The sequence below is a fragment of the Heliangelus exortis genome, chromosome 1, assembly GCF_036169615.1.
Source record: "Heliangelus exortis chromosome 1, bHelExo1.hap1, whole genome shotgun sequence".
Classification (NCBI taxonomy): domain Eukaryota; kingdom Metazoa; phylum Chordata; class Aves; order Apodiformes; family Trochilidae; genus Heliangelus; species Heliangelus exortis.
Window position 1 is genome coordinate 147,997,183 of NC_092422.1, and position 24,444 is coordinate 148,021,626.

The 24,444-nt window shown below is 39.2% G+C and overlaps 1 protein-coding gene across 12 annotated transcripts in view; it reads right to left on the reverse strand.

Annotated features, from left to right (window-relative positions):
• Window positions 1–24,444, reverse strand: part of ATF7IP (activating transcription factor 7 interacting protein) — a 104,051-nt gene that overhangs the window by 51,543 nt on the left and 28,064 nt on the right. For all 12 annotated transcript variants that reach the window (XM_071732766.1, XM_071732758.1, XM_071732750.1 and 9 more), the window contains exon 2: window positions 210–1,264. In XM_071732766.1, coding sequence (XP_071588867.1) covers window positions 210–1,257 — 1,048 coding nt within the window. In that variant the 5' untranslated portion in view covers window positions 1,258–1,264. The remainder of the gene's footprint in view (window positions 1–209; window positions 1,265–24,444) is intronic.

The following is a 24,444-nucleotide window of genomic DNA, read 5'->3' on the forward strand; positions in this document are numbered from 1 at the left end:
AAACATGACAGATTTTGAAGATGGCAGTTTCTCTGTGTTATTTTCATTTCTTCCTGGGCCTCAAATTCCATCCTTGAAAGCTGTAAAGACTATGTAACACAAAACTGGTGGATAAAGCTGCCTTTTTCATTTAGAAACGTGTGACGAGTGTGTCACTGTAAGAAATGAACAAAAACCCAATCATTACTACCATTTTAGAATAATCTTACCTGGAAGACTTGACTTATTTGGTAGTACCTCTACAGCATGTTCCTCCTTCTCATCACATGGATCTTCTTCATCAGACAGTACTAAGAATGCCTCTTTTGGCAGACTTTCATTGCTTTCCTGCTTGGATGGTGAACCCAAACAGCTATCTGTTTTATCTTCTAAATCTGGGCCTGTGTCATCTACTGGAAGCAGAGAATTTTTAGAAAAACAGCTCAGTTCATCTTCAGCAGGGGCTAGTTTTTCCAAAATTGGAATAATTTCATCCGTTTCCATAGAATTGGTATCGTCCAAGATTCTTTCACTTGGACCATCCACTGTCTTCTGAACTGTGGTTTCTGAAAGACCTGAAGTGCCATCTTGTTTGTCCTTTGGTTCCTCATCAACTTCCATACTGCTAGAGATGGTTTCTTCTCCAACAGCATCATCAACTGCTAGTTCTTCAGTCTTATTTTCCTCACCAGATGAATTGGAATTAATAATTAAGTCATTTGTTTCTCCCTTCTCCTCACTAGAAATTTCACAGGCTGAGTTATTCTCACCTACTGGTGGGCTGTCACTCTCTCTTTGGTCCAAATTATCTTTTGTATTATTTTCTTCATCAATGTTCTCTTTATTGCTACCAAGCACTGCATTTTCAGGCTCACAAGCTGAAGTAGTATTAGTATCTTCCTCCTGCTCAGGAGTAACATGTTTTGGAGACAGCTCTAGAAGTTTGGGTTTCACATCATCAGTTATGTCCCCTGTCCCACTTTCAGGGCTTTTGGCCTCACTAATCTCATCAGATGTTGTTTTTCCTCCTTCAGAGTTAACACACAAGTCCACTAGGCCATTAACTTCCCTCTTGTCCTCCGTACAGTCTGTATTGCTTACTGGAGAATTTAAATCAGAATCTCCATTTTCATGCTTTCCATTTAACAGTTTAACTTCAGTTGTCTTCAGAAGTTCCTCTTTAACCTTATAGACAGCTTCAAGTTGTTGTCGATCACTTACTCTCATTGTTTTTCGTGCTTTAAAGACTTTCTTCTGAGGTTCATCTGTGCTATCCATTTTGACCCTAAAAAAAAAAAAAAAGGTTGGAAAAGAATTGTGAAGGTAACTATTTATTGCCATCATGCTACAGAGTTCCTAAGAAAGACTGCAGCATTTAGCAATTTTTAAAGCAAACTGTTTAAACACCTGACAACATACTTAAATTCAGTCTGTCCTCAGAGAAAGTGAATACAAGTTGTGCTGCACAGATATATGTAAAGACCCTTAAGATCACACTACCACACTAAGTAGCAATATTCTGACTACCAGTTATCTCATAGTATTTTAACAGCAAAGCCTCATAATGAGGCTTTTTAGCTTTAGATACTATTCTAACGTAAGAGCCAGCAAGCTCTCATAAAAAAAATGTACTTGTTCCATCAGTTTCCGTTTATCTTACCTAAAACAATGTTAATTTCACGAATTTCAAACAGACTTAAGAACTGATGTAAATGACAAGATTTTTATATCAAGTAATTTAAGAAAACTTAAATATATTGGAAGAATTTCTAAATATATCCTTAAGTTACTTTCTTTAAAATACCATTCACTATCCATATTTATACAATAGTTACCTGAACCTGGGTTCTTAGAACACTTTCATTCAATTTGCAATATTTTACTATGAACCATTTGTGCTCATAAAACCTGCAAGTTTTATAGATCTTTTAAGAATAAATCTTTTCTCCAGGAAAACTGATGTTCTCCTCTGTATCATTTTATTCATTTAACGCAGCCATGCAAATATTAATCAAATTAAGAACACTAACATACAAAAATGTAGAAAACTTTTCAAATAAACTTTATTAAATCGATAAATTGAGTTGAATACAGCATTACCTTGGAAGTTAAAGTAATTTTATTGGAATACAACAAAACCTTATTATATTTGTTTGTATTAAACAAGCAAAAAGAATCCATAGGAATTCTTAAACTATATTTTTGTCCCCATGTGGTCTGGTTTTAGGACATAGTTTTAAAGGATATGGTAACACCATTCAGATGCAGAAAAGAGTTAGGGAATCCATTATATCCTAAATGACCATCAGCAACTAAGATCTTGAAGCAGCTGATGCTAACCAGTTTAGCTCTGCTGAAGATACTACACCATCATAACTTACTCCTGTGTAGGATACGACTTTTCTGAAGTCTCTCAAAATGTGAAAATTCACTTGGGTGACACTGTATCTTTTTAAAGATATCACAGAAAATAGGACAATGCAAGAAAATAAATCAGGCAGTTGTCTGTGCGTGGTTTTTTTTCCAACAAGCACCACATAAGCAAATGTTTATACAATTAATATACCAGTATTATTTTAAAAAGAGACATTTAAAATATTTAGTACGTCTCATTTTGCATCTTTGCCCAATCCACTTGCATTTACAGAACTGAGAAATTAGTTAACTGATTTTTGTCTTTTCAGATGGGTATAAATTTTTTTCTGATTTTTTGATCACCACCACCTCAGATTAATGATAGTTTTGTGCAAGCAAGTTGTAAAATTCGTGAAAAAGAGACTCTGCAGTCTCTAAGCAAGAGTTTGGCTTCACCTCTGCAACCACGCCTGTCTACAAGTTCTGTTTAGGCAGCCATAAGACAACCTTACCTTCACTAAATTAGTTGTCAAGCTTCCTCAGTATCTCATCAAAGGTCATATGCTTAAGGCTTCTATAATTTTGGATAAAAACTCTTGGGGATGCTCTCGAGCTTAATTGGAACCGTTTGTTTATGCAGGAAATTGTTTAACATTTACTCATTGCTCAATGAGAGTATTCTACTGTAAGATACGAGTACATATTCTAAGACACAATAGGAATGCAATTACCAAGACAAATTCTAAACCTTCCAACCATGATATACCATATCTTATAATTACAAGGATTCTTTCACACTTAATTAACATGACCTGACTAAGTATGGGCAAAAAAGAAAATGGTATGATGAAAACAATTAAGATTCCCCCCATTTCACATTTCTTATTAACATAATATTGAGATTCCCTTCCTCTGTATTTCAGTTCTTTTCTGCTAACAATCTTGAATCCTTTTAATGTGCTTAACTAACATTTCAATTCACAGGAACAGATCAGGAACAGATCAACAAATCGTCACAAGAGATTTTATCAATTCCATTACGAACTCTCACTAAGACATGAATTTCTGCCAGCTTGAAGTAGATTTTCTGAACAGGATTGTCTATTACTGAACTGCCACTAGTGGGAGCAAGATATAACACGTATAGAAATGCTGATCCGAATCATCAGTTTACTTGTTTTTAGAAACTGTTCTAATCACACAACCATTTCCAGTCAGATGAAATATGAACTTCAGGTGATCTGTTAATGTTCTTCCTGGGCTGTCTACATGCTAAATACAGTATCTTCAAATTCCTCCAGAAGAAAACACATTTAGCACAGTAATTAACACAGTATTAGAAGTAACACTGAATTAGAAGTATATAAAACCCTCTATTGTTTTAGAAGTGCGCATGCAACTTTTTGAAAGCACATGCCTTCCTTCCTCCCCAAGAGCTTAAAATGTAAAGCACATTTTTTCATGTCACTACAAAAGCATGTATCAGTCACATAATAGAGTATACTGTTAATACTGATGTTCCATATATAGCATGTTCTTACAGATGTATATCTCAAAAAGTCTATTTGGAAAAAAAAAGAAAATTCTACACTTGGCTAACCTTGAACAACTTTAAGAGCTCCTAATATATGACGAGATAACTAAGTTTCCTGTTACAGTAGTACAAAGATAGAGGGCGTCTGTCTTAATTTTGATACAGAGAAGTAGGTTGATCTCCCCGACTACAATGCTTTATTTTATAAGCATTATTCAAAATGTAGATGTTCTTACTAAATTCACAACCCCACTTTTCCTATGACCTAAAGATATACTAAGAGATTAATAAAATGTTCACAGACACCTCAAAATCAAATTCATAAGTGCATCACTCGAGTAGTCATAAAACAGAACTTCAAACATTATGTTCTACTCTGGTTTTCTTAATCATCTAAGAACTCTTTCATTCAGATTTTAACATACAGTAAATGCAGAGTAAAATAAAGAGCATTTCCTTCTCATATTTGTCAATAGGAGTCCTTTAAAAAATCAAACTATCAGAATACCTTTATATTGATGCATCCTTTTTTCTCTAAAGAATACTGAAATAAATAAAGTTGAATATCTGATATATTTCAAAATTATGTTTACTTTTTATCTTGGAATACTGTAAGAAAACTAGAAAATCTAGTTTAAAAACAAAAGTCTAATACAGTTCTATAGTGAACCTGTACAAAAAAAGGCTTCTCAAAATTCCGTTGTTTCACGCTTGAGTAACTCATGTGTATTTTCAGCTCAATCCCACAATCTTTTGCAAACAAAGAGTACCCAGTAAAAAGTGCCGGACATGAAAAAACTATATGCACAGATGAGGTTAAAAGATGAAGACTAAAAGCTGCTCTACAGGAAAATATCACGTATCCCTTCAGAGCAACCTTAAAGCGTTCCCAGACATACCCACAAGGGAGCACACTGCAGCCAAGTAACAGATCTTGTGAGAGACGAATAAAAGAAGGAAAATTGGTAAACCAGTCCAGCCAGGTTTGGTCATACCAGTGCAAGCCAACCAGCATTCATCTCATCAATACTGCCTTCCAGTCTGTCATGGTTTAGACCCAGCCAGTAACAAAGGACCATGTGGCCGCTTGCTCCCCCTCCCCCCATTGTGGGATGGCAAGGAGGAAATACCTCTAAATACCCCCTAAAATCTCGTGGTTCAAGACAAGGACTACAAGGGCTCCACTCACCGATTACGGTCACAGGCAAAGCAGACTCAACTTGGGGAAAAACAATCAACTTAATTTATCATTACTCAAATCAAAACAGGGCAAAGAGAGAACAAAACCCAGAGTTTAAATACCCTACACCCCCCATTTCTTACTAGGCCCAAATTACTTCCTTCTGATACCTCCCCCAACCCCGTAGCACATCGGGACAGGGAGTTGGGTTTATAGTCTGTTGGTCACACATTACTTTCAGACACTCTTTTATCCTGAGGGAGAAGGATTCATCTACTCCAGTGTGGGATCCCTCCCACGGGAGAGCCCTTCAGGAACCCCTCCGAAGTGAGTCCCTCCCACAGGTGCAGTTCCTCAGGCACAGACTGCTCCAGCACGGCTGCACACAGCTTTACGGCTGCTTCAGAAGCAATCACCTGCCCTGGCACAGGGTCCTCCATGGCTGCACACCCATTTCTACTCCATTCTTTTCCTCCACGGTTGCAGGTCCACATCTACTCCACCGTGATACTCCACATGCTTCAGGGGAACCTCTGCTCAAACATCTTTTCCCCCGCTTCCTCACCGACCTTGGTGTCTGCTCCAGCACTACTCACACCTCGTATATCCCCTCTCTCCTCCACTAGCAAAATTGCACTACAGGGACACAAGGCACAGTCTTTTAAAGGAGTTTAAGGAGGTTGCCGTTCAGACCTCAACTCCAGAGGCAGTTCCATGAATTCAGTTTTGGACAAATAAAACATGAAAAACTAGTAGTGTTCTAAATTAATGTATGTCAGTAGTCTCCCTTTATATTTAAAAAAACAACACAAACTTTAGCTATATTTGCTATGCACATCCCTCATCTGATGCTTGCACATTTTCAGTTTTTACTTATTGCGTGGCCAAGTCATGAGAAGGAAGCAAGTGACCCAAGCACCAAGGCAACGGAGGGGCATCTTTTATTTCAAAGAAAGGCATTTGTACAGAGCATCACAAAACTGCTACTTCATGTAAAGCTTAAATGTGTAAGGGCTAAATGCTGAAAATAAGGAGGTAGGTTTTAGGTTGCCTTTTTTTTTTTTTTCTGATTTTTTTAAACACAATAATCAATTTTGAAACAGACACAAAAACTGTGTCTACTTGTTTAGCTATCATTTATGAAAATTCCCTGTTTTATTTTGAGCTTGAAAGTTACATATACTTCAGCGGGAGTGACACAAACACATCATTAGGCAACTCCTTTCTAGTAATTAGAGATTTCTTCCTCATGACCAAAATGTGCCAGGGCATCTAGGTATACAGGAAGGCCTCCTCCCTCATCCAAATAAAGTTTTCCCTCTATTTCCTTTTATATATTTTTTTTATTTATTATTTAAAGTTATTATTTAAAATATATATATTGTTTTGGTTTGGTTTGGTTTTTTTTTTTGTTGTTGTTATTATTACTTTGTGGAGAAATCATAGCCTTAAGCAGCAATGGACAGCCTATAATTGTGGGCTCACAAGAGCTATTCAAAATGTCAGCCAATCAGTAAGCAACTGCCTGAATCCTGCCTGGTAACAGGCAGCAGACAAAGAGAAGGTCATGGAAACAAGGGCAGAAGGGGGGGAAGCTGGAATCCGAACAATTGTACACAATGTGGTTTGCATAATACCATTGGTCTAGAACAGCATTGGCACAGGGTTCCTGGAGTGCAGGCAGTGCTAGCCAAAACCACCAAAACCATAAAACATCTGCCAAAGCACAAGAACTATGTGGAGGAAGTAACGCCTATGATCATGAAAATCAGTGCTCTAATATGCAAGTCTACTTAAAATGGAGCACAGCCAAATCAAGAAAAGCAAAGCAGCAAACGTTCAGGAGTATTTTGATCTAGATGGAGAGTCCCAGAGAATGAAAGTGGTTAATAGAACCTACCTCTTAAGCCGTGGTACATAAAAGGCAGTTTTCAGTTGAAATCATCTATAGTAACGTTGATAACAAAGCAGAAAAAACCCCCAGAAATAAGATGCCCATAATGTTTTTTCTAGCTAAGTCTACTTATCTGACTCCATGAAAGATACCCATCACCAGCCTCCTGAGATCCACACAAAATTGTGTTTTTTATTTTAAAATGTAATAAATAGGACAGAGGACATGGTAAGTGCTAACAATACTAGCACACCATAGATAACTTGAATTTTCCTCCCTTTTAGGCTAAAGCTATGTTAGTGTTGGCTGAACAAAGTGAAAGAAGAATGTGCCATTTTCTAAGAAAAAATTAGGTCACCAACCTGTCCTAGTTCACCGAGTACATACACAGCAAAACAAGGTCCACTGTAATAAACAAACAAAAAAAGTATCTAGTTCTCCCCCCCCACTCTGCAGCATGGAGGTTCGCGTTTTCAGGCACAAACAGCGCTTTCCCCGCAGCAGGGCGCTGCAATCTCTCCGGCGCCCCCGAGGGGGAGCCCGCTGGGCACCGCTCCCCCGCTGCGCCCTCCCCCCGACACCGCGGGGGCACGGGCTCCAGCCCCTTCTCCGATTGGCTGCCAGAGGAGCTGCACGGCAGCCAATGGGACAGCAGCTCTTTATATTCTACCCAGCAACAACAACTTCCCCTCTCACCCCCCCCCCCCAAACCAAACCACACGCGTGAAGCCGTCGAGAAGTCGGCCACGGCGTGAGCAGGAAGGCAGGGGCCCACGGAGCACGATTGCAGGCGTCCGTGGAACTAAGATTTTCCAAAGAGTTGGTAAATGCCATAAGGAAACGTTAAGGGTTTTCAGGTTTCAGACCTGGAGCCCCACAACAGCGCTAACCTGTGAGCACAGTGCACCGGAGACGCACAGACATAATAAAGATTTGGTGTTAAATGTGCAGAAGCATTTTTAGTCTATTATAGGACTCCTGAATTTCTATGATCTTACATGTTAAATTGCAAGAATTGCTGAGACCCAGGCTGGGTTCAAGGAGACAGCTGGTAAGCTTTTTTTTCTTCAAATACCGTGCAGTGCCCACGTATTTCTTGGTGTAGCAACAAAAACATCAATATCAGTGTTTCTTCACAAGTGCAACATGATTTCTGCCTTGAAAGTGGAGGCCATTCTCCCCCAACCTTGCAGACTGCCTTTTAAAGAAGGAGTTAAGAAAGAATCCACACACCTATCTACGCCTAATAACAACGCCCCAACGTATGGCTACAGGCTTGGTGTACCAGAGTGAATTCCTAGCAGTTTCAAACATGTTGTATGGCCTTAGGTACTGTACTTCATCAGCAACGTCAAGTACATCCTTGAACTGTGCTGGCCACTTCCACACCACAGTAAATTAAGAAGTTGTCCAGCGTCTTCTCTACCTCCAGAGGATACTACTGTTTTGATGTTGGCTCGTGAAGCTGTTCTTTAAGCATAAGGCTGCCATGTCCTACGAGAAAACTTGATTCCTCATGGGAAAAATAAGACCACTCACCACAAATAAGACCACTCACCTGCACAATTTTGCAGGTTGCACAGTTGCTCTCCTTATGAGTTCATCAGTTAATGCCTTCATAACTACTGCACATAAAATGCAGACTTTTGAAGATAGAAAAATGGAAAATAAGTGAGAATCTTTCCTAGACAACTTTTAATTAAAATGCGTAGTCCAGTTAGCTTTATACAAGCAACTCAAGAGCCTTAGAAACACAGCTTTAGCTGTAAGAAGGTACCAGTAATGCATGCAGAACTACATCCTTTTAAGGCAGATCTCTTTACAAATCTTCCGATAGATAAATGCAGATTTCAGAGGTGAGCTGTCTGATGCTAACAGTGGTCCCTGGAGATTACTTCTTAAATACCAGAAGAAACACAAGCAAAAAGAATACTGGCAGAAAAAGAGCGGATGCTGAATTTAAATGGTATTGTTTGTCATGAATACGTGTGCATTTTGTAAGTTCCTTGCAAAGATTACCTTTTCTCAGTGACGAAAAAAGGGAAGAATATAAGAATGCAATATCAGTTACTAGTTGGCTGTAGAGACCTGTTATTTTCAGTATTTCCTCTTGGGAAGATATCCCTTCTCCAGGAGGAGCAGTGCACCTGCTGCCTTGCTTGCTTGTTCCTTGCTCAGACCAGTCCTTCCACACACTGTGTGTAGAAGGTAAATAAAATAAATAAAACTCTGTAAATAGGTAACTCAGTGCTGAACTACCACCATGCACATCACCTCAGATCAGAAGAAGCAGGTCTTCAGTGTGTGAAGGAACCCACTGTTCCAGAATTTCATTTAACTGAAGCCTAGTGGGGGGTTTTCACAGTTCTTGTACTTTGCAGGCTGAAAGGTAATTTGCCTGTTTTCCACACAAAATGATGTGGTGGTGGGTTTTTTTCTTCGTTTTTTGGTTTTTTCCTTTTTCCTTTTTTTTTTTTTTCTTGTTTTGTTTGTTTGTTTGTTTTGTGGACTTGATTTCTGTTAAGAGTCGGTGGGAGGACAGGATGGATTCCCCGCCGCCATCTTGTCCCCGCACCAGCTGCATGATGGGCGGGGACTGTTGGCAATTTGCATACCGTCTCGGGATTGGCTGCGGGAGAGCTGCTTTGCATAAACCAATCGGCAGCAGGGACGCGGAGCCGCCCCAGGTCTCTGCAAATCCGCCCGGCAACCGGCTAAAAATAGAACGGTCTCTCCGGGCGGAGCGGCGGCTCCGGCTCCTCCTCCGCCTCTTCCCGAAACGCGCACCCGCCACGCTGCCGCTACCGAGGAGGCGCAGCGGGAGTGCCGCTCTGCCAACACGAGGAACAGAGGGACGCCTCAGCTTCCAAGTTTTGTGCCAAAGTTGATGCTTTACTTGGGGGCACGGCACGCTTAAGACTCTCCGGATTTTGTGTGTTTTGGCGATTTTATTTATTTTTTTTAATAAGAATTCATTCTGACGTAATTTTCTTTTCAAATCAAAACACGGACAACTACAGTCTACACATGAACCTCTTTCTTGCCTTCATTTCTAAACACGCAGGAACAGAAACCATCAACTCCTTCTCTCCTTAATACCCTATGTCACTTTAGTGGCATGAAAACTGAATCATCTGCAACATCCACAGCAGCTCTAATCAAATCCTCACTAAATATGGGTGGGCCCTTACACCTTAAATTAGTCTGCTTCTTGGCTCCCCTCTTGTCCCTCAGTAAGTCACACAATTCATGCACTGACACTAAAGACAGCGTGGATTTGGAAAGGTGAGCAGGCTGAACCAAGAAAAGAAACTGTAAATAGGTATGGCATCTTCAGAATAAAGATTAGATGCAAAACCAGGTTAAGTAAAGCACACAACTTTAAAATTATGTAAATACATGTTCTATTATTAATAACTCCAGCAATCATCTACATATACAACATTTTACTATTTTTGACCTACAAAATGGGCATCATTACACAAGCCTGATTTTCATTACTACAGAACTGAAAGCATAAATTCTTCTGACTGCAGCAGAAGCAAGTAAAGAGGCTTCTGTGCTCTTCTATCCACATCTGCCCCAAACTTTCTGTTTTATGGAGATGGTTACAAGAAAGAGAACATAGCGAGACAGACAAGAAAAGCACCCAGTACACATGGGACTTCTAAAGCTGCCTAATCCAGGTCTTTGGCAGCCTGAAAAGCACCAATAATGTAAGGTATACACAAGCAACTCTGATGTGTAAAAATGTATTTTCTACAAGGCTGTTGCCATTAAGTAAGAAGGAAGAAAAATGGATAATGCAGTCGGCCACGGAGTGACCACTGACAATGGTTGATTGCTTTTGAATGACTTGACAAAACAGAATCACAAAAATAAACCACAAATATTTTAACATAATTTGAGTATGAAAAAAAATTAAAATAATATAATTTGGGGAAAAAAAAAACGTAGGCAAACAAAAAAACCACAAAAAGTTCCTTTTAAAAGCTACAATTTACTAAAACTTTAGTACCCATACCTACTGGTAGAACTGTTTGCCAGAAGGATCCCTCTAAGAAAGGAAGCTTACTCCACAGATGTTAGTTACTGCTACTAAATGTTATTAGTAACTGTGTCCCCCTGCCCACATGATAGTTACTCATCAGGGTCTAAATGTTTTCCAGAAGAAACTAATGGTGGGGAAGAATTGGAACTTTAAAATGAGCTTAGCAGCCCAGTAGTCTCTTCACTACTAGATACAAGAAAAAAAATCAAAAAGCCTCTTTTCAGTGCTGGTAGTGCACTGTATTAATATGACAGAATCCTAGATACTGCAGGTAGTCCAGGTTTTTTACAACAATAAACAGTCACTCTCTAATAAATTTCTACGGCAGTCAATTTCTTATTATACCATGCATAGAACAGAGTAAGATGTATTTATGCTAGTAAAAGTGTACAGTGGTAGATTAAATTCCCTTGGGTCAATGGGCAATTATTTTTCTGTATTTGCTGCGTTTGTCATATCTCAAACTTTTAGAGAGTTGTAAGAAAAATTACCTGAGGTATTACCCAAAATGCAGTTTAAATGTTTCATAATCCAATATGTAAGCAACCACTGCACAAACGATTCTTCAACTTAAGTAGGCATGGAATAAGTTCTGCAGACACAGATTGCCGGGCTTAAATTAATTCTTTGCTAAACTGACTAAGGAACAGGAAGCAGAAAGTAAATAAATATAAGATGGTTTCTTTATGTAGTTCCCATAGTAGAAATAGACACTAAGAACAGAACTACTTTTGACGGGGATTTTGAGGACAGAACATTACTTGTAATTGCATTGATTCTTGCTCTTCCTTTCTAGAACTTTCAACATACCTTTTTTTTTTTTTTTTTTTTAGTGTAATTACTGAACAGTCAGTAGATTTACAATCTTGCTGTACTCAATTTTGCCCTAGATGAGACCAAATGCAACAGTGTAGGTTTAATTTTTACCATTAGTATCTTCTTCCCAGAGTTTTAAAATTCAATGCAAGAAGTTATAAATTTTAAAATACAGTCATACTAGTTTTAAGTGGCACAGCTGTAGTTGTCTGCATAAGCAGCACCTTAAACAAACAGAAAAGCACAATACGCCCTACTGATTTCTGAGGTGCTGACATACACTTAATGCTAATATATTGAGGTCAACTCAGTTATATACTCTGAGAAGCAAAGAGGTTTTATGAAAAGCAAAGAAAGACCAGAGGAATGTCCTAGGTGTAATCACTCAATTGATGCAAAAAGCCTTTTGTACTTGGTTCTTCAGAAAAAAAAAAGAACCAAAAAACAAAACCCAACAAACTTAAATATTTAAGCTTTGTATGAATGTTTCTGAATGAATGTTGATAACAAAATTACATATAATCCACATAAAGTGTTGATATATTACACATTACACAGTATGCAGTCATGTTTGCATATGAAAGGTGCCATGAAGAGAGAAGCAAGTGCTGGTGAGGCTGCATGTAAATTCAAATTAGTGGCCTCCTCCATGTTAAAGCTAACTTTTTAGTTTAAGTCAGCGTGTTGATTCTATGGGGGCCTTTGGTAAACGGAGGGGTCATAGCAGTGGCTCCTGTAAGGAGCTGCTGGAAGCTTTTCTGGCTCCAAATCTGGCCCTCTTCTCTCTGAGACCAAACCTATCAGTTACAGGGATATCACCTCTGAAGCTGACATTTAAGAAAGGGAAAAGGAAGCTGCTTACAGACCTGCAGGAGAGAGTAGGGGCCTGTCAGAGCAATACCAAGGTCAATGGGGAAGGAGGTGCACAAGGGCAGAGATTACCCTGCAGCCTGTGGAGAGATGGCAGGAGGACCATGGTAGAGAAGATGAGGAATTGCAACCATGGAGGACCCCACACCAGGGGAGGTGGCTGTTCCCACAGCAGCCGAGACTGTGCGGATGCCTGCACTGGAGCTGAGGGACTACACCTTGTGGGGAGGGATTTATGTTGGAGGGGTTCATGAAAGACTCTTTCCCATGGAAGCGACCCCCCACTGCAGCAGGGGAAGAGTATGAGAAATTATTCTCCTTGAGAAGGAAGGAGTGGCAGAGAGAAAGTGTGACAGACCACAACCCCCACTTCCTACCCCTCTGCTTTGCTTGGGGTGAGGGGGTAGGAAAGTTGGGAGTGAAGTAATTCAGGCCCAGGAAGAAAGAAAGGGATGGAGGAGGGCATTTTCAAGATCTGATTTCGTTTATCGTTGTTTTGCCCTCATCTGACTGGTGACAAATCACAAGTGGGAGGAGAAGTGAGCAAGCAGCCCCATGCTTCTTTTGTCACCAGCTGGGCCCACACCACGACACCCAGCAAATGAAAATAACCCAGCAAGTAAAAACAGCATCGGCCCAGATCAGTTGTCTGAAGTTATCAGCCATACAGCTATTTTTGACTCTCAGGCCAGCACAACAGAAGGGGCAGAAAGGGGAACAGAGAAGTATTTCAAGACTAGTGTGTTGCATACCAGACTTTCAATACCAATTTACATTACCCCTACAACAACAACACTGAGCTAGATCAGGAAGCTTAACCTTCAGAAACAGATTTAGTAGGATCAGTGCTTTGTTAAACTCAGCTCCTTGAACTGGCTGACAAAACAATCACAGGAACAGCAGGGCTGCTGCATTAGAACATGGAACAGAACAGCCTTGCATTTTCTGGGTGTGAATGTCTGAGTCAAGGACTTGCTGTAATAGACAGACCTTCCAGAGGCAGAGAAAACACTACATGGTGTCCCATGAAGTCAGCTTCATCTGGTTATTTGGGTGTTTTAGGGACAAGGCAAGGAGGCTGTTCCCACAATGAAATTGTATTTGATATATTCAAGTGTTGGTCTTGTTAAGTATTTTTACATTCTCATAACTACTACTCTGACATAAAAGCAACAGGTGCAATTATATTAATTACACATAAAATAACATATAGTTATTTATTGAAAGCTTCAAAAATAAAGTACTATAAAGAAGCAAATTAAAGGCTGAATTTAATTTAATTCAATTCCTGGTTTTGGATTGTACTAGATTATACAGTGGTGGAAGGGCCCTAAAACACACACTGCTTTTGGACAGTGTAATTAAGAAGAATGGAAGACAAAATTTGCCCCTGCTCTGTAGGCAATACCAAGCTCTGAATGTGAAATTTTCTTTAAATATTTCCAGACTTATGTATTCAATTCTAGATAGCAAATGCTGATTATACTCAGTATTATGAATGCAATACCGTAAGTACTAGTACAAAAAAAAAAAAAAAAAGAAAAAGATACCCATATTACCCTATCCCTTTAAAAACATTTCAGTGCACATCCTACAGTATGTGCAAACATTTAATTATCTGTTTCATAAAAGAAAAAAATTATTTGTGGTGGCTCATCTAAATATATGCACATACTAAGCTTTTTTGCCAAATGACCTTATTGTAATCAAGTGTGTTATTACTAAAATTTAAATTGGATGACAAACTTTATTCCATGATGTTCTCTCAAATTTTCCTGGTCACATGAAATTTCACTGTAGAAATTTTCAGTGGAAATTCTCTACTCACTCATGTATTTGGGGTATCCATTAATTTAGTGATTTGGTATCTATTCTAAACATAATCAGGACAATTAATTAAGGAAGAGTTATAACTATATACCAACCACAGCTGGTTTGCATGGCTCTACTTAATATTGTTATCCCAAAAAACCACAAAGTATCATCATCATGAAGCTGAGTATTGCATCAACTAAAAAGGTCAAAAAGCTGACAAAAATCAAAGCCTGGTGTGCTGGAGTACCCTTTGGGGAAGGTAACTATTGAAGCCTGAAATGGCTTAGCCTAAAACTAATTATATCTTGAATAAACATGATTTGCAAAATTCATGGGTCTGCATTTGATAATCAAAGAGAACTGTCATTTGTGACAAGGACCAACAGGGAGAAGCAACTCCTTCAAGCATCACAGATTATCCTGAAACTCAAAAGAAAACTTCTAATTTTTAGGTTGACATCATTGAAGCATTTCTCCCCTTCCCCTCCCAAATAATTTTTGCTACCTAGGCAGAAAACTGATTTCCCTGATTTTCAGGGCCACAAAGATAATCTGAGGGCTGAAGCACCTCTCCCAGAAGGAGATGTGAGACAGTTGGGGTTGCTCAGCCTGGAGAAGAGAAGGCTCTGGGGAGACCTATATACAACAGCCTTCCAGTACCTGAAGGGGGACTTCAGGAAAGCTGGGGAGGGTCTACTTACAAGGGCATATAGTGATAGGACAAGGGGGAATGGTTTTAAACTGGAAGAGGGTAGATTTAGGTTAGACATTAGGAAGAAATGCTTTAGTGTGAGGTTGGTGAGACAGTGGAACAAACTGTCCAGGGAGGCTGTGGCTGCCTCCTCCTCGAAGTGTTCGAGGCCAGGTTGGGGGCTTTGAACAACCTGGTGTAGTGGGAGGTGTCCCTGCCCATGCAGAAGGCTTGGAACTAGATGATCTTTTAGCTCTCTTACAACCCATATCATGCTACAATTCTGTGATTCCCTGGCTCTATTCTTACCTGGAAATAATCTGACAAAAAAACCCTTGCAAAACCGTATTAGGAAAAAACTAAACAGAATAAAACCCCTCAAACTCTATTTCTGCTTGGTGTATACTGAACAATTGGAGTTTTTGCTGATCTAAACCTCTTCACTAAATATTAAAGAGAGCAAACTGTAATGTAGCTGTACTAAGTTGACAAAAATAAACTATAAACACAGTAACTAACATTTGATGCAGCTTTCCTGTCTCACGAGAAACAGTAGCTGATGGCCGATCTGGCCAGTTGGAGACAACACTTTAAACAATAACACATAGAAGTAGAGAAGTCTGGAGCACAGCACTCCAAATACACCCACTGGTGAACTAGTCTGGATTAACTGTCTCCTTTGATGGTTACATGTGGTCACACCTGTCTTTAACAAATACCAAATGTTAGTCTTAAACAGTGCATGCAAAAATTTTGTCACATTGACAATACTGAAATATTTTTCAATAAATATTCTAGATCTGATCATTCTGATTTCAACTTATTTGCTAACAAAGACCTGGGTGGTTCCTCTACTGAATGCATATATCTGACATTTATTTAACTAATGGTGAACTTAGCAGTAGAGAAAGAAAGTTAACTGGGTTACTTGAGATAACAAGCCTAGAAATACTTGACCAACCAACCACAGTAAGGAAAAAAACCCTACAATTTGCTAATCTCATGTCTCTCCTATCTTCATTTCATTTACGCCTTGTCTTAATAAAAATAACAGTAAACCATAAGTAAACCAGTTATCTTCCAAACTGACAGTTTGTAAGATCAGGTCGTGCATTAGATTAGGTTCTTCCAAAAAGTGACATCTACCCTTTTTTTGCCCACATTTACATTTCTAACCAGTTCCCACAACCACTTAAACCACTATTTTCAAACTGTCCAGTACTCTAAGGTACTTTGATAGATAAAACAAAATTAAGAGGATATTTTATTTGATGAAGTTAGTGCAAAAAGGACGCACAGCAATACTCCATGTAGCAGCAGTCCGGTGCCATTTCTTCATTTGTAAACAACTTGTAGCTGCATACAAGGGAAGCTGAAGAAAATGTTGAAGATTTTCTTTGGGGGTGGGGGAAGGAAGTACCCGGGTGAACTCCTCACAGCCTCAGCTATATTGAAGCCTAGTTAACAAGGCTATTCTACTATTCAAAGCTTCTAGTTATTTTACATGACAATTGGGAACATTAACAAACTGCTTTCAGAAAGATCAAGCTGATAGTGCACCACTGAAAACAAACAAAATAAAAAAAACCAGGACACTGAATGCATAAATACAGAAAGATCAACAGTTTGTGATCATTAGTACCTTTCCAATCACACTTCTCACTGTAAAACCCATAACAGAAATAAATAACCTGAAGTTATTATCTGTTCTTTTGGTTTTGGTTTGTTGTGTTTTTTTTTTCCCCCTCCCCCATTATATGCCCAGGTAACTGAGTCTTCTGTCCTTCAAACCAAGTGTATACTCAGCACAAGTAAAATGTGAAGTAACTGTGCAAGATTTAACATGCAGATTTAATTTTCACTATTGGACAGCATCCTCTCTGGACAGGTCAGTACTAACCAGTTCTACAGAGAAGCAGTACAGAGATGAGCACAGTGATTCTGAAAGATGCAACATAAGCATTTACATTTCTATTCAATTCTCTGTTACCGTCTGTAACAAAAAAGCAAAATGAAAAAGTTTTATTTCTGTTTATACCATTGTAGGCTACCTTATAGAAGTGGTTATGATTGAGAAAAAGCAATAAGTAGGCAGAAAATATCACATGCACAAAGAATCAGGAAGTCATTTCTACATGCTTCCACATTAAAAAACAATAAACCAAACAACGAAAATGGGAGATTGTTCCACTTCTGCACAACTTTTTCTTGTCAATACAGGCTTTAGAATTCTCCCAGGAGAGAAAGGAAAGCACCCTCTCTGGTTTGTTGAAAGTTATACAGGTGCCAACTGATGACTAGCTACACAGGAATGCTAAGAGCCCTGCTTTAGTCTCAGCAGGAACACTGGCTTGAGATTCCTTCCACTTCTATCCAATTAGCAAGTCTCAAAGAGCTTGTAGGAACCAGCTTCAAGGTTTCTATACCGTTGAAGTTTGACTGAATCACTTGGTGGGAAAAGAATCATGAAAAGGAAGAACTTCTGTCTCAAGAGAAGATTTTTTACAGTGAGAACAATAGATTCACTGGAATAACATCCTCAGGGATAAGGCAAAATCCCCTACTGCTGGTTTTAAATCTATGATTGGAGAGGGTGTTAGAAAGTCTCACCTAGCCTCCCTTTCCCAAAGAAGGCTGTACCAGATGATCTTTCGAGGTCCCTTCCAGACAGGAGTACTCTATGAACTTAGCTGTAAGACTGATTTTATGACCAAAGTTCAGCATTAGCTGCCAGATATTAAAAAGACCTCTAAAACAGGACCTTCAGTGGTAGACAGATGACTGGTCAGTCAGTCTTCTGGAGGAGTGTTACATCTTCAGCAAAAGAGCAGCAACTGTACAGCTGATTGCTAAGCAATCTTCTACCAATATGCTATGCCATTAAAAAAACAAAGTCCTCCCCCCTGCCTGCATTAGATACATACCCACACATATAAATTAATTTCATATACTCTCTATATTTTCTATTTAAATATATAAATATGGTTGAAGAAAATGTCATCAGCTTACAGTCAGAAAAGTCTAAAAGATGGTATATACGTGAACTTAAGGATCTAGTTTTATTTGCATAGGGTTTTAAATACGATTCTTGAGTACGGAAGCTGAAAATATAGCAAATAGTAGAAGACCAGACCGAAATAAGCAGAAGTGAACTTGTCTTTGCAGGAATATAAATGCAGTATATTCTCTTATCAGCTATGCAAAAAAAATTGATAGACAGTGAAGTAAGACTCTGCTTCTGAGAAGCAATTTATTTGACAGAAGACATGGCCTTCTGATAGACCTGAGATATAATGCTAAGCACCTGACTACCATTTCTTTGGTTAACCAATAAAATCCAGAGCTGCATTTTGCATTTTCTTGCATTCATTTTTCAACTGTTTACTACTCTGATATGGTGATATGCACTCTTCATTCAGTAAATGCCGCTGATAAGAATATAGTGAAATATACTTGAAGACACTTCAAGGAATACCAAGTTTAACAGATCTTGCAAAATTCTTCAAGGTGCTGTAACCAGATAAGGACAGTGGTTTTAATATTTAAGAATGATGCAGTAGTAATGAGAGGGTATGAATCAGAATTTTTTAATTTAGGAATACACTACAAAGCAACAGGACATTGAATAAACACTACTATGAATGGCTTTGTTTTAAGGGCAATGTATATTGGAAGGCTTAAAGATGCCATTGTAAAAGGGGGTAGGTTATTTTCAGAAGTCCAGGCGAGGTTACACTGAGCACGCAACAAAGACTTTTAATGTGCCTGTAAAAAACATACCTCTTTTTCAGGTGGTTTGTTTTGTTTGTTGTGGCACGGTGGTTTTGGCGTGGGTTTTTTTGTTATTTTTTTATGGTCTTTTTTCTGGGGGGGAAGGGAGGTGTTTCTGGTTTTGTTGTTGGTTTGTTGGTTGGTTGGTTTGGTTTTCGTTTTTCAGGGGAACAATCACTTCCCTAGTCCTGCTGGCCACGCTATTCCTGATAGAAGCCAGGATGCTGTTGGCCTTCTTGGCCACTGGAGCACACTGCCAGCTCATATTCAGCCAGTTCAGCTGACCAATACCTACGAGTGCTTTCCCACCAGGCAGCTTTCCAGACGCTTTTCCTCAAGCCTGTAGTGTTGCATCAGGTTATTAGGAACCAACTGAAGAATCCCACACTTGGTCTTGTTGAATTTCTTACAGCTGGCTTTGGCCCATTGATCCAACCTGTCCTGATCCTTCTGTAGAGCCTTCCTACTCTCAGGCAGCTAAACATTCCCACCTATAACTTGGTGTCATCTGCAAGCTGGAGGGTGCACTTGATCCCTTTTCTCCAGGTAATTGATAAAGATATTAAACAGAACTAGCCCCAGTACTGACACCTGGGGAAAACAATTTATACTGAGATAAATTCCACAGATTTATACCGAAATAAATTTATCCTCATATAATGAAATCCTTTTTCTCCCAGTTCTGCTAACATAGCCTATGCACAACTAATCCAGTATAATCCTGCCCCAAATTCTGAAGACAAGTTGAGGAATAGAAATACTGGAGCTTATTGCTCCTATAATGTAAAATATAATACCAAAGTATTTGATACAAAGTATTATTTACCACTAGGTAAACATCAAGTTGCAAAATCAGTTTTATTGACAGGTTGTTTTTTCCCATCCCTGACAAAGGTAGTTTGAAGGTTCACCAGAATGAGGAGCAAAAAATTACTGAGTTTCATGAGAAAAAATAATTTCTCTAGAAAACCTTCTTCAGACAGACTTACTTTACAGCTGCCCTGCTGCTGTAAACACTCACTGTATTCATCTGTGGTCACCAGAGACCACCACGGTTGCTAAGCAACATTGCTTTAATTTCATCTCAATTTTGACACATGCCATTTGGGAATATTCATTGGAACCTAATACTCTTGTTTCTCTTCTTTTCCAAGGACCCATAATGCACTGATTCTGTAACATCAGAAACCAAATGTAAAAGTGAGCTGTTCACAACTGTTACATAATGCAATTAGGTAGATTCCTCAGGGGCCAGTAGGTGCTTTTTCTTTATATGTTGGGTTCTGCCTTTACAATTCTCTTTTGGGGATCCTCTTCCATAAAGACTTCTTCCCCCAAGCATACAGATTAAACTATCAAAAATCATAGGTAGGGAAAAAAAAATCCCCAAAACTCAAGAAACCCCACCAGAAGGAAAACTCTTTTCTCCTGTGCTTTTCTAAATATCACTGTATTTTCTGCAGATAAAAGTATCACAGCGTATTTGCATATGGCAAGAAACATCATAGTGCTACAGAAATGTCACCTGGTTTCAGTGAGTCCTAAGAGTTACTGAAGTAACTCTTTTGATTTCTAGTTTCTCTACTTAGGGTAAACAAAAACAGAAAGTAGAGACTTTCACAGTAACAATAACCTCACATAACAATAACACTTTCATATAACAATAACCTCAAACCACAGAGCAGTTTGTATTATTATCTAGATTTGTTCAGCTCTTCCAGGAACTGGGGGACTACAGGCCAGTCAGACTCATCCCTGTGCCCAGCAAGATCGTGGAACAGATCCTCCTGGAAACTATCCTAAGGCATATGAAAAATGTGGAGGTGATTTGTAACAGCAAACAAGGCAAATCATGCCTGAAAAATTTGGTGGCCTTTTATGATGGAGTCACAGCATCAATGGACAAGGGGAAAGCAACTGAAATAATCTACCTGGACTCGTGCAAAACATACAGCACTGCCCCACATGACATCCTGGTCTCTAAATTGAAATATACTGATACAATGGATGGTCCACTCTGTGGGCAAGGAATTGGCTAGATGGTCACACTCAAAGAGTAGCGGTCAACAGCTTGATGGCCAAGTGGAGACCAGTGACAAGTGACATTCCTCGGGGAACTGGTACTGGGTCAGATGCTGTTCAGCATCTTTGTCAGCAACATTGATAGTGGAATTGAGTGCAGCCTCAGCAAGTCTGCTGATGAACCCAAGCTGTGTGGTGCAGTCAACACACTGGAGGGTAGGGATGCCATCCAGAGGGATCCTGACAGGACTGCACCCATGCCGACCTTCAGTTATGTCCAAGTGCAAAGTTCTGCACCTGGGTCAGAGCAATCCCCAGCATAAATACAGGCTAGGCTGAGAATGGATTGAAAGTAGCTCTGAGAAGGACTTGGGGGTGCTGGCTGATGAGAAGCTCAACATGAGCCAGCAATGTGCACTTGCAGCCCAAAAGGCTACCTGTATCCTAGGCTGCATCAAAAGAAACATAGCAGCCATAGCTAACAGGTCAAGGAAGGTAATTCTTCCCACTCTACTCCACTCCTGTGAGACCCAACCTAGACCACTGTCCTGTTCTGGAGCCCCCAACCTAAAAAGGACATGGAGGTGCTGGAGCAAGTCCACAGGAAGGTCCTGAAGATGATCAGAGGGATGGAGCATCTCCCCTACAAAGACAGGCTGAGACAGCTGGGGTTGTTCAGCCTGGAAAAGAGAAGGCTTCAGAGAGACCTTACAGGAGTCTTTCAGTATGTGAACAGAGCCCACAGCAAAGCTGAGGAGGATCTTCTTATAAGGAGCATGTAGTGACAGGATGAGGGATAAGGGCTTTTAACTGGAAGAGGGTAGATTTAGGTTAGATATTAGGAAGAAATTCATCAGTTGGCTGTGTGTAATGAGAAGTTGGATGGGACTTCGAACAACCCAGTCTAAAAAAAATTTTGCACAGAGGCACTTTTGAAGGGGACTTCTTAAGTCTGACATTGTTTTATCCAGCTGCATGAATAAATCCAATCAATCTTTATGTAAATTCATATTGACACAGGTCCCTATCAAAACTGGGCTTCTGTGATCAGTAAACTATAAAGTTCATTAAAATTATTCAAAGAGCCCTGGTTACTTTAAAAGGTGATGTCACTTAGATTTAGCCTTCCATCACCAGCCTCTGTGAATAAGGTGCTCTAGCTCCTAATTAGCTTGCATTTATCTTTTGCGTTGCAGTATGGCCAAATATCAACAGCCATGCCTGTAACAAACAGTACTATAATCCAAACTACTTTTTGTTAATTACATCTTATTTTTAGTATTTCAAGGGAATGTAGACTTCTAAATGTAATAAAATAAAATAAAAATCTGTAGTCAGAAGGCATCTCTTCATGACCAAGAAAGAATCAACTTTTGTGTTTTCTCAACTTCCTAGAGAAAGGTCCTTGAAGAGGAAAGAAGAAAGTTGTATGTTAAATATTTTCCTGATGGTCCTCTTGAACACAGCAGGATGCAGGTTATCTTGGGTTAGGGTTCTTAGAAGATTCAAATGCAAAATAAAAAAGACTGTGTAATGTTCCAATTTACAGATGAAGAACTCTGCCTTTTTTTGAATAAGAAGATACAAGGCTTCAAATGAGATCACCTTACACTCCCAGAACTCTCTCTTGTATCTTGAGGCTCTTCAATAATGATTCCAATTAAGTTTGCCATTATAAAGGATGCACAAATAAACCACTCAAAAAGCCATTCCTGGCTATGAACTTCACATCTACGATGACATGTTTTCTTTTTTTTCCTGTGGAATTATTTTCAAAGACAACTATGAATCCCAGTTTGCAGTCACTGAACACTGTCAACTGTGCATGGTAGCTGGCAGCAAGCTTCTGGACGGGAATCATCCAGAAAGATTTTGTTGATGCTGACTGGTAAGATCATAAATATTAGCTTAGTGAACCTGAGATACGTGTTTAGAGGTACAGTCCTCCTAGGACCCATGCCTCCTTCTGCTCAGACAGAGCCACCTACCAAGGGCAGTGTTGCATTCCTACGTAGAAAGAATGGAATTAAACAAAAGCAGAATGCATTTCTTCCAGTAATAAGGTCGCTGTTTTGCTTGCTACTGTACATCTTTAAAAATAAAACAAGACAACATTACAAACTCAGGAAGCATTGATAGTCTGCATAAAACATCAAACTGCCATTCATAATACAATACAGAAAAAAAGAAGATGCAAGTTTTACTGAACTGATACATTTTTTTTGACAATGATTTTGCTACAACAGTCCATGGAAAGCTTTTGAGCCTGGACCAAAAAGCCCATGGCCAGGCTACAGTGACACTGCCAACACGTTCAGCAGTGGTTAATACTTGGTCTATAAAAGACATCTCCAAACCGCAGTTTGAATAGCTCAAGATAGCTCTACAAAAAATGTCCTTAATTTTACCATTGTGGCAGGGAGAAAAGCAGTTGATGAAGCAACAATACAGCAGCATCATGAACACAGAAGTAAGTGAAGAATTTATACAGCTATTTTAGACTGCTTGCCTTCTCAGATTCCACAGGAAATTACACGGAGAAAAACGCATCCACAAAGAGTACGAGTATTTACCTACAAGGTTTATTTTTCTTGTCTAGAAAGCTTCTCAAATGCCACCCAGAGTTAGATGCCAGGAGAAGACAGTTTGAATTGTACTCAGGAATGCCTCCACTGATAAATGGTATAAAAACCTCAAAAGAAAAATAGTCTTAAATATTAATTAAGGTTTGCTGTAATAGCTCAACCTCCAGCAAGGTTCTACTCAGCAACATTTAACATCAGAAGAAATATTCTGAATGTAGCTCTCCACAGGCTGACTTTTGCTTGGTAAACCAGCAAGCCATAATGCTTGTTTGCTTTTTTCTTCTAAAGAAAGGGCTCTAGTTTCACCTAATTACAAAAATAGGGCTAAATTTCTCTTTGAATGACTGAAGACATCAGTATTCATACTTTCTTCACATGCTGTCATATAACATAGGTTAGCTGTTTCCTGTTCATCTTGCAGACTAACTCCAGACTCTTCTGACTATTCTGTATCTGTGACCATCTCAAGTTCACATCTGTGTGCCCAAAAGGTGAATATTAACTAGATCATGTTCATCTGTCACATGGGATCTTCTTCGGGGAGAACTTCTCTAATAAAATACCGTTGAAGAGGTAGCACAAGCTATTGATCCAGATAACCTTCCAAGAATCCTTCAAATCCATTTTCTTTGGAGTACGTTACTATCCTCTTTAAAAACTTGTACAGCTCCACTGAAAACTGTCTGCTCAAGAAACGTGATCCTTGAAGGAACATTCTAAAAAAATATTTGTTTTCAGAGGGCAAATGTTCCCTCCAAGTTCTATTTTCTCCTTTGAAACTAGGCACATTATTAAGTTTTTCGAGTATTCAAGACAATGTACCACGATAGTGTTAAGACACCCCCACACTCATCTGAGACAAAACTATAAACACTCTACTT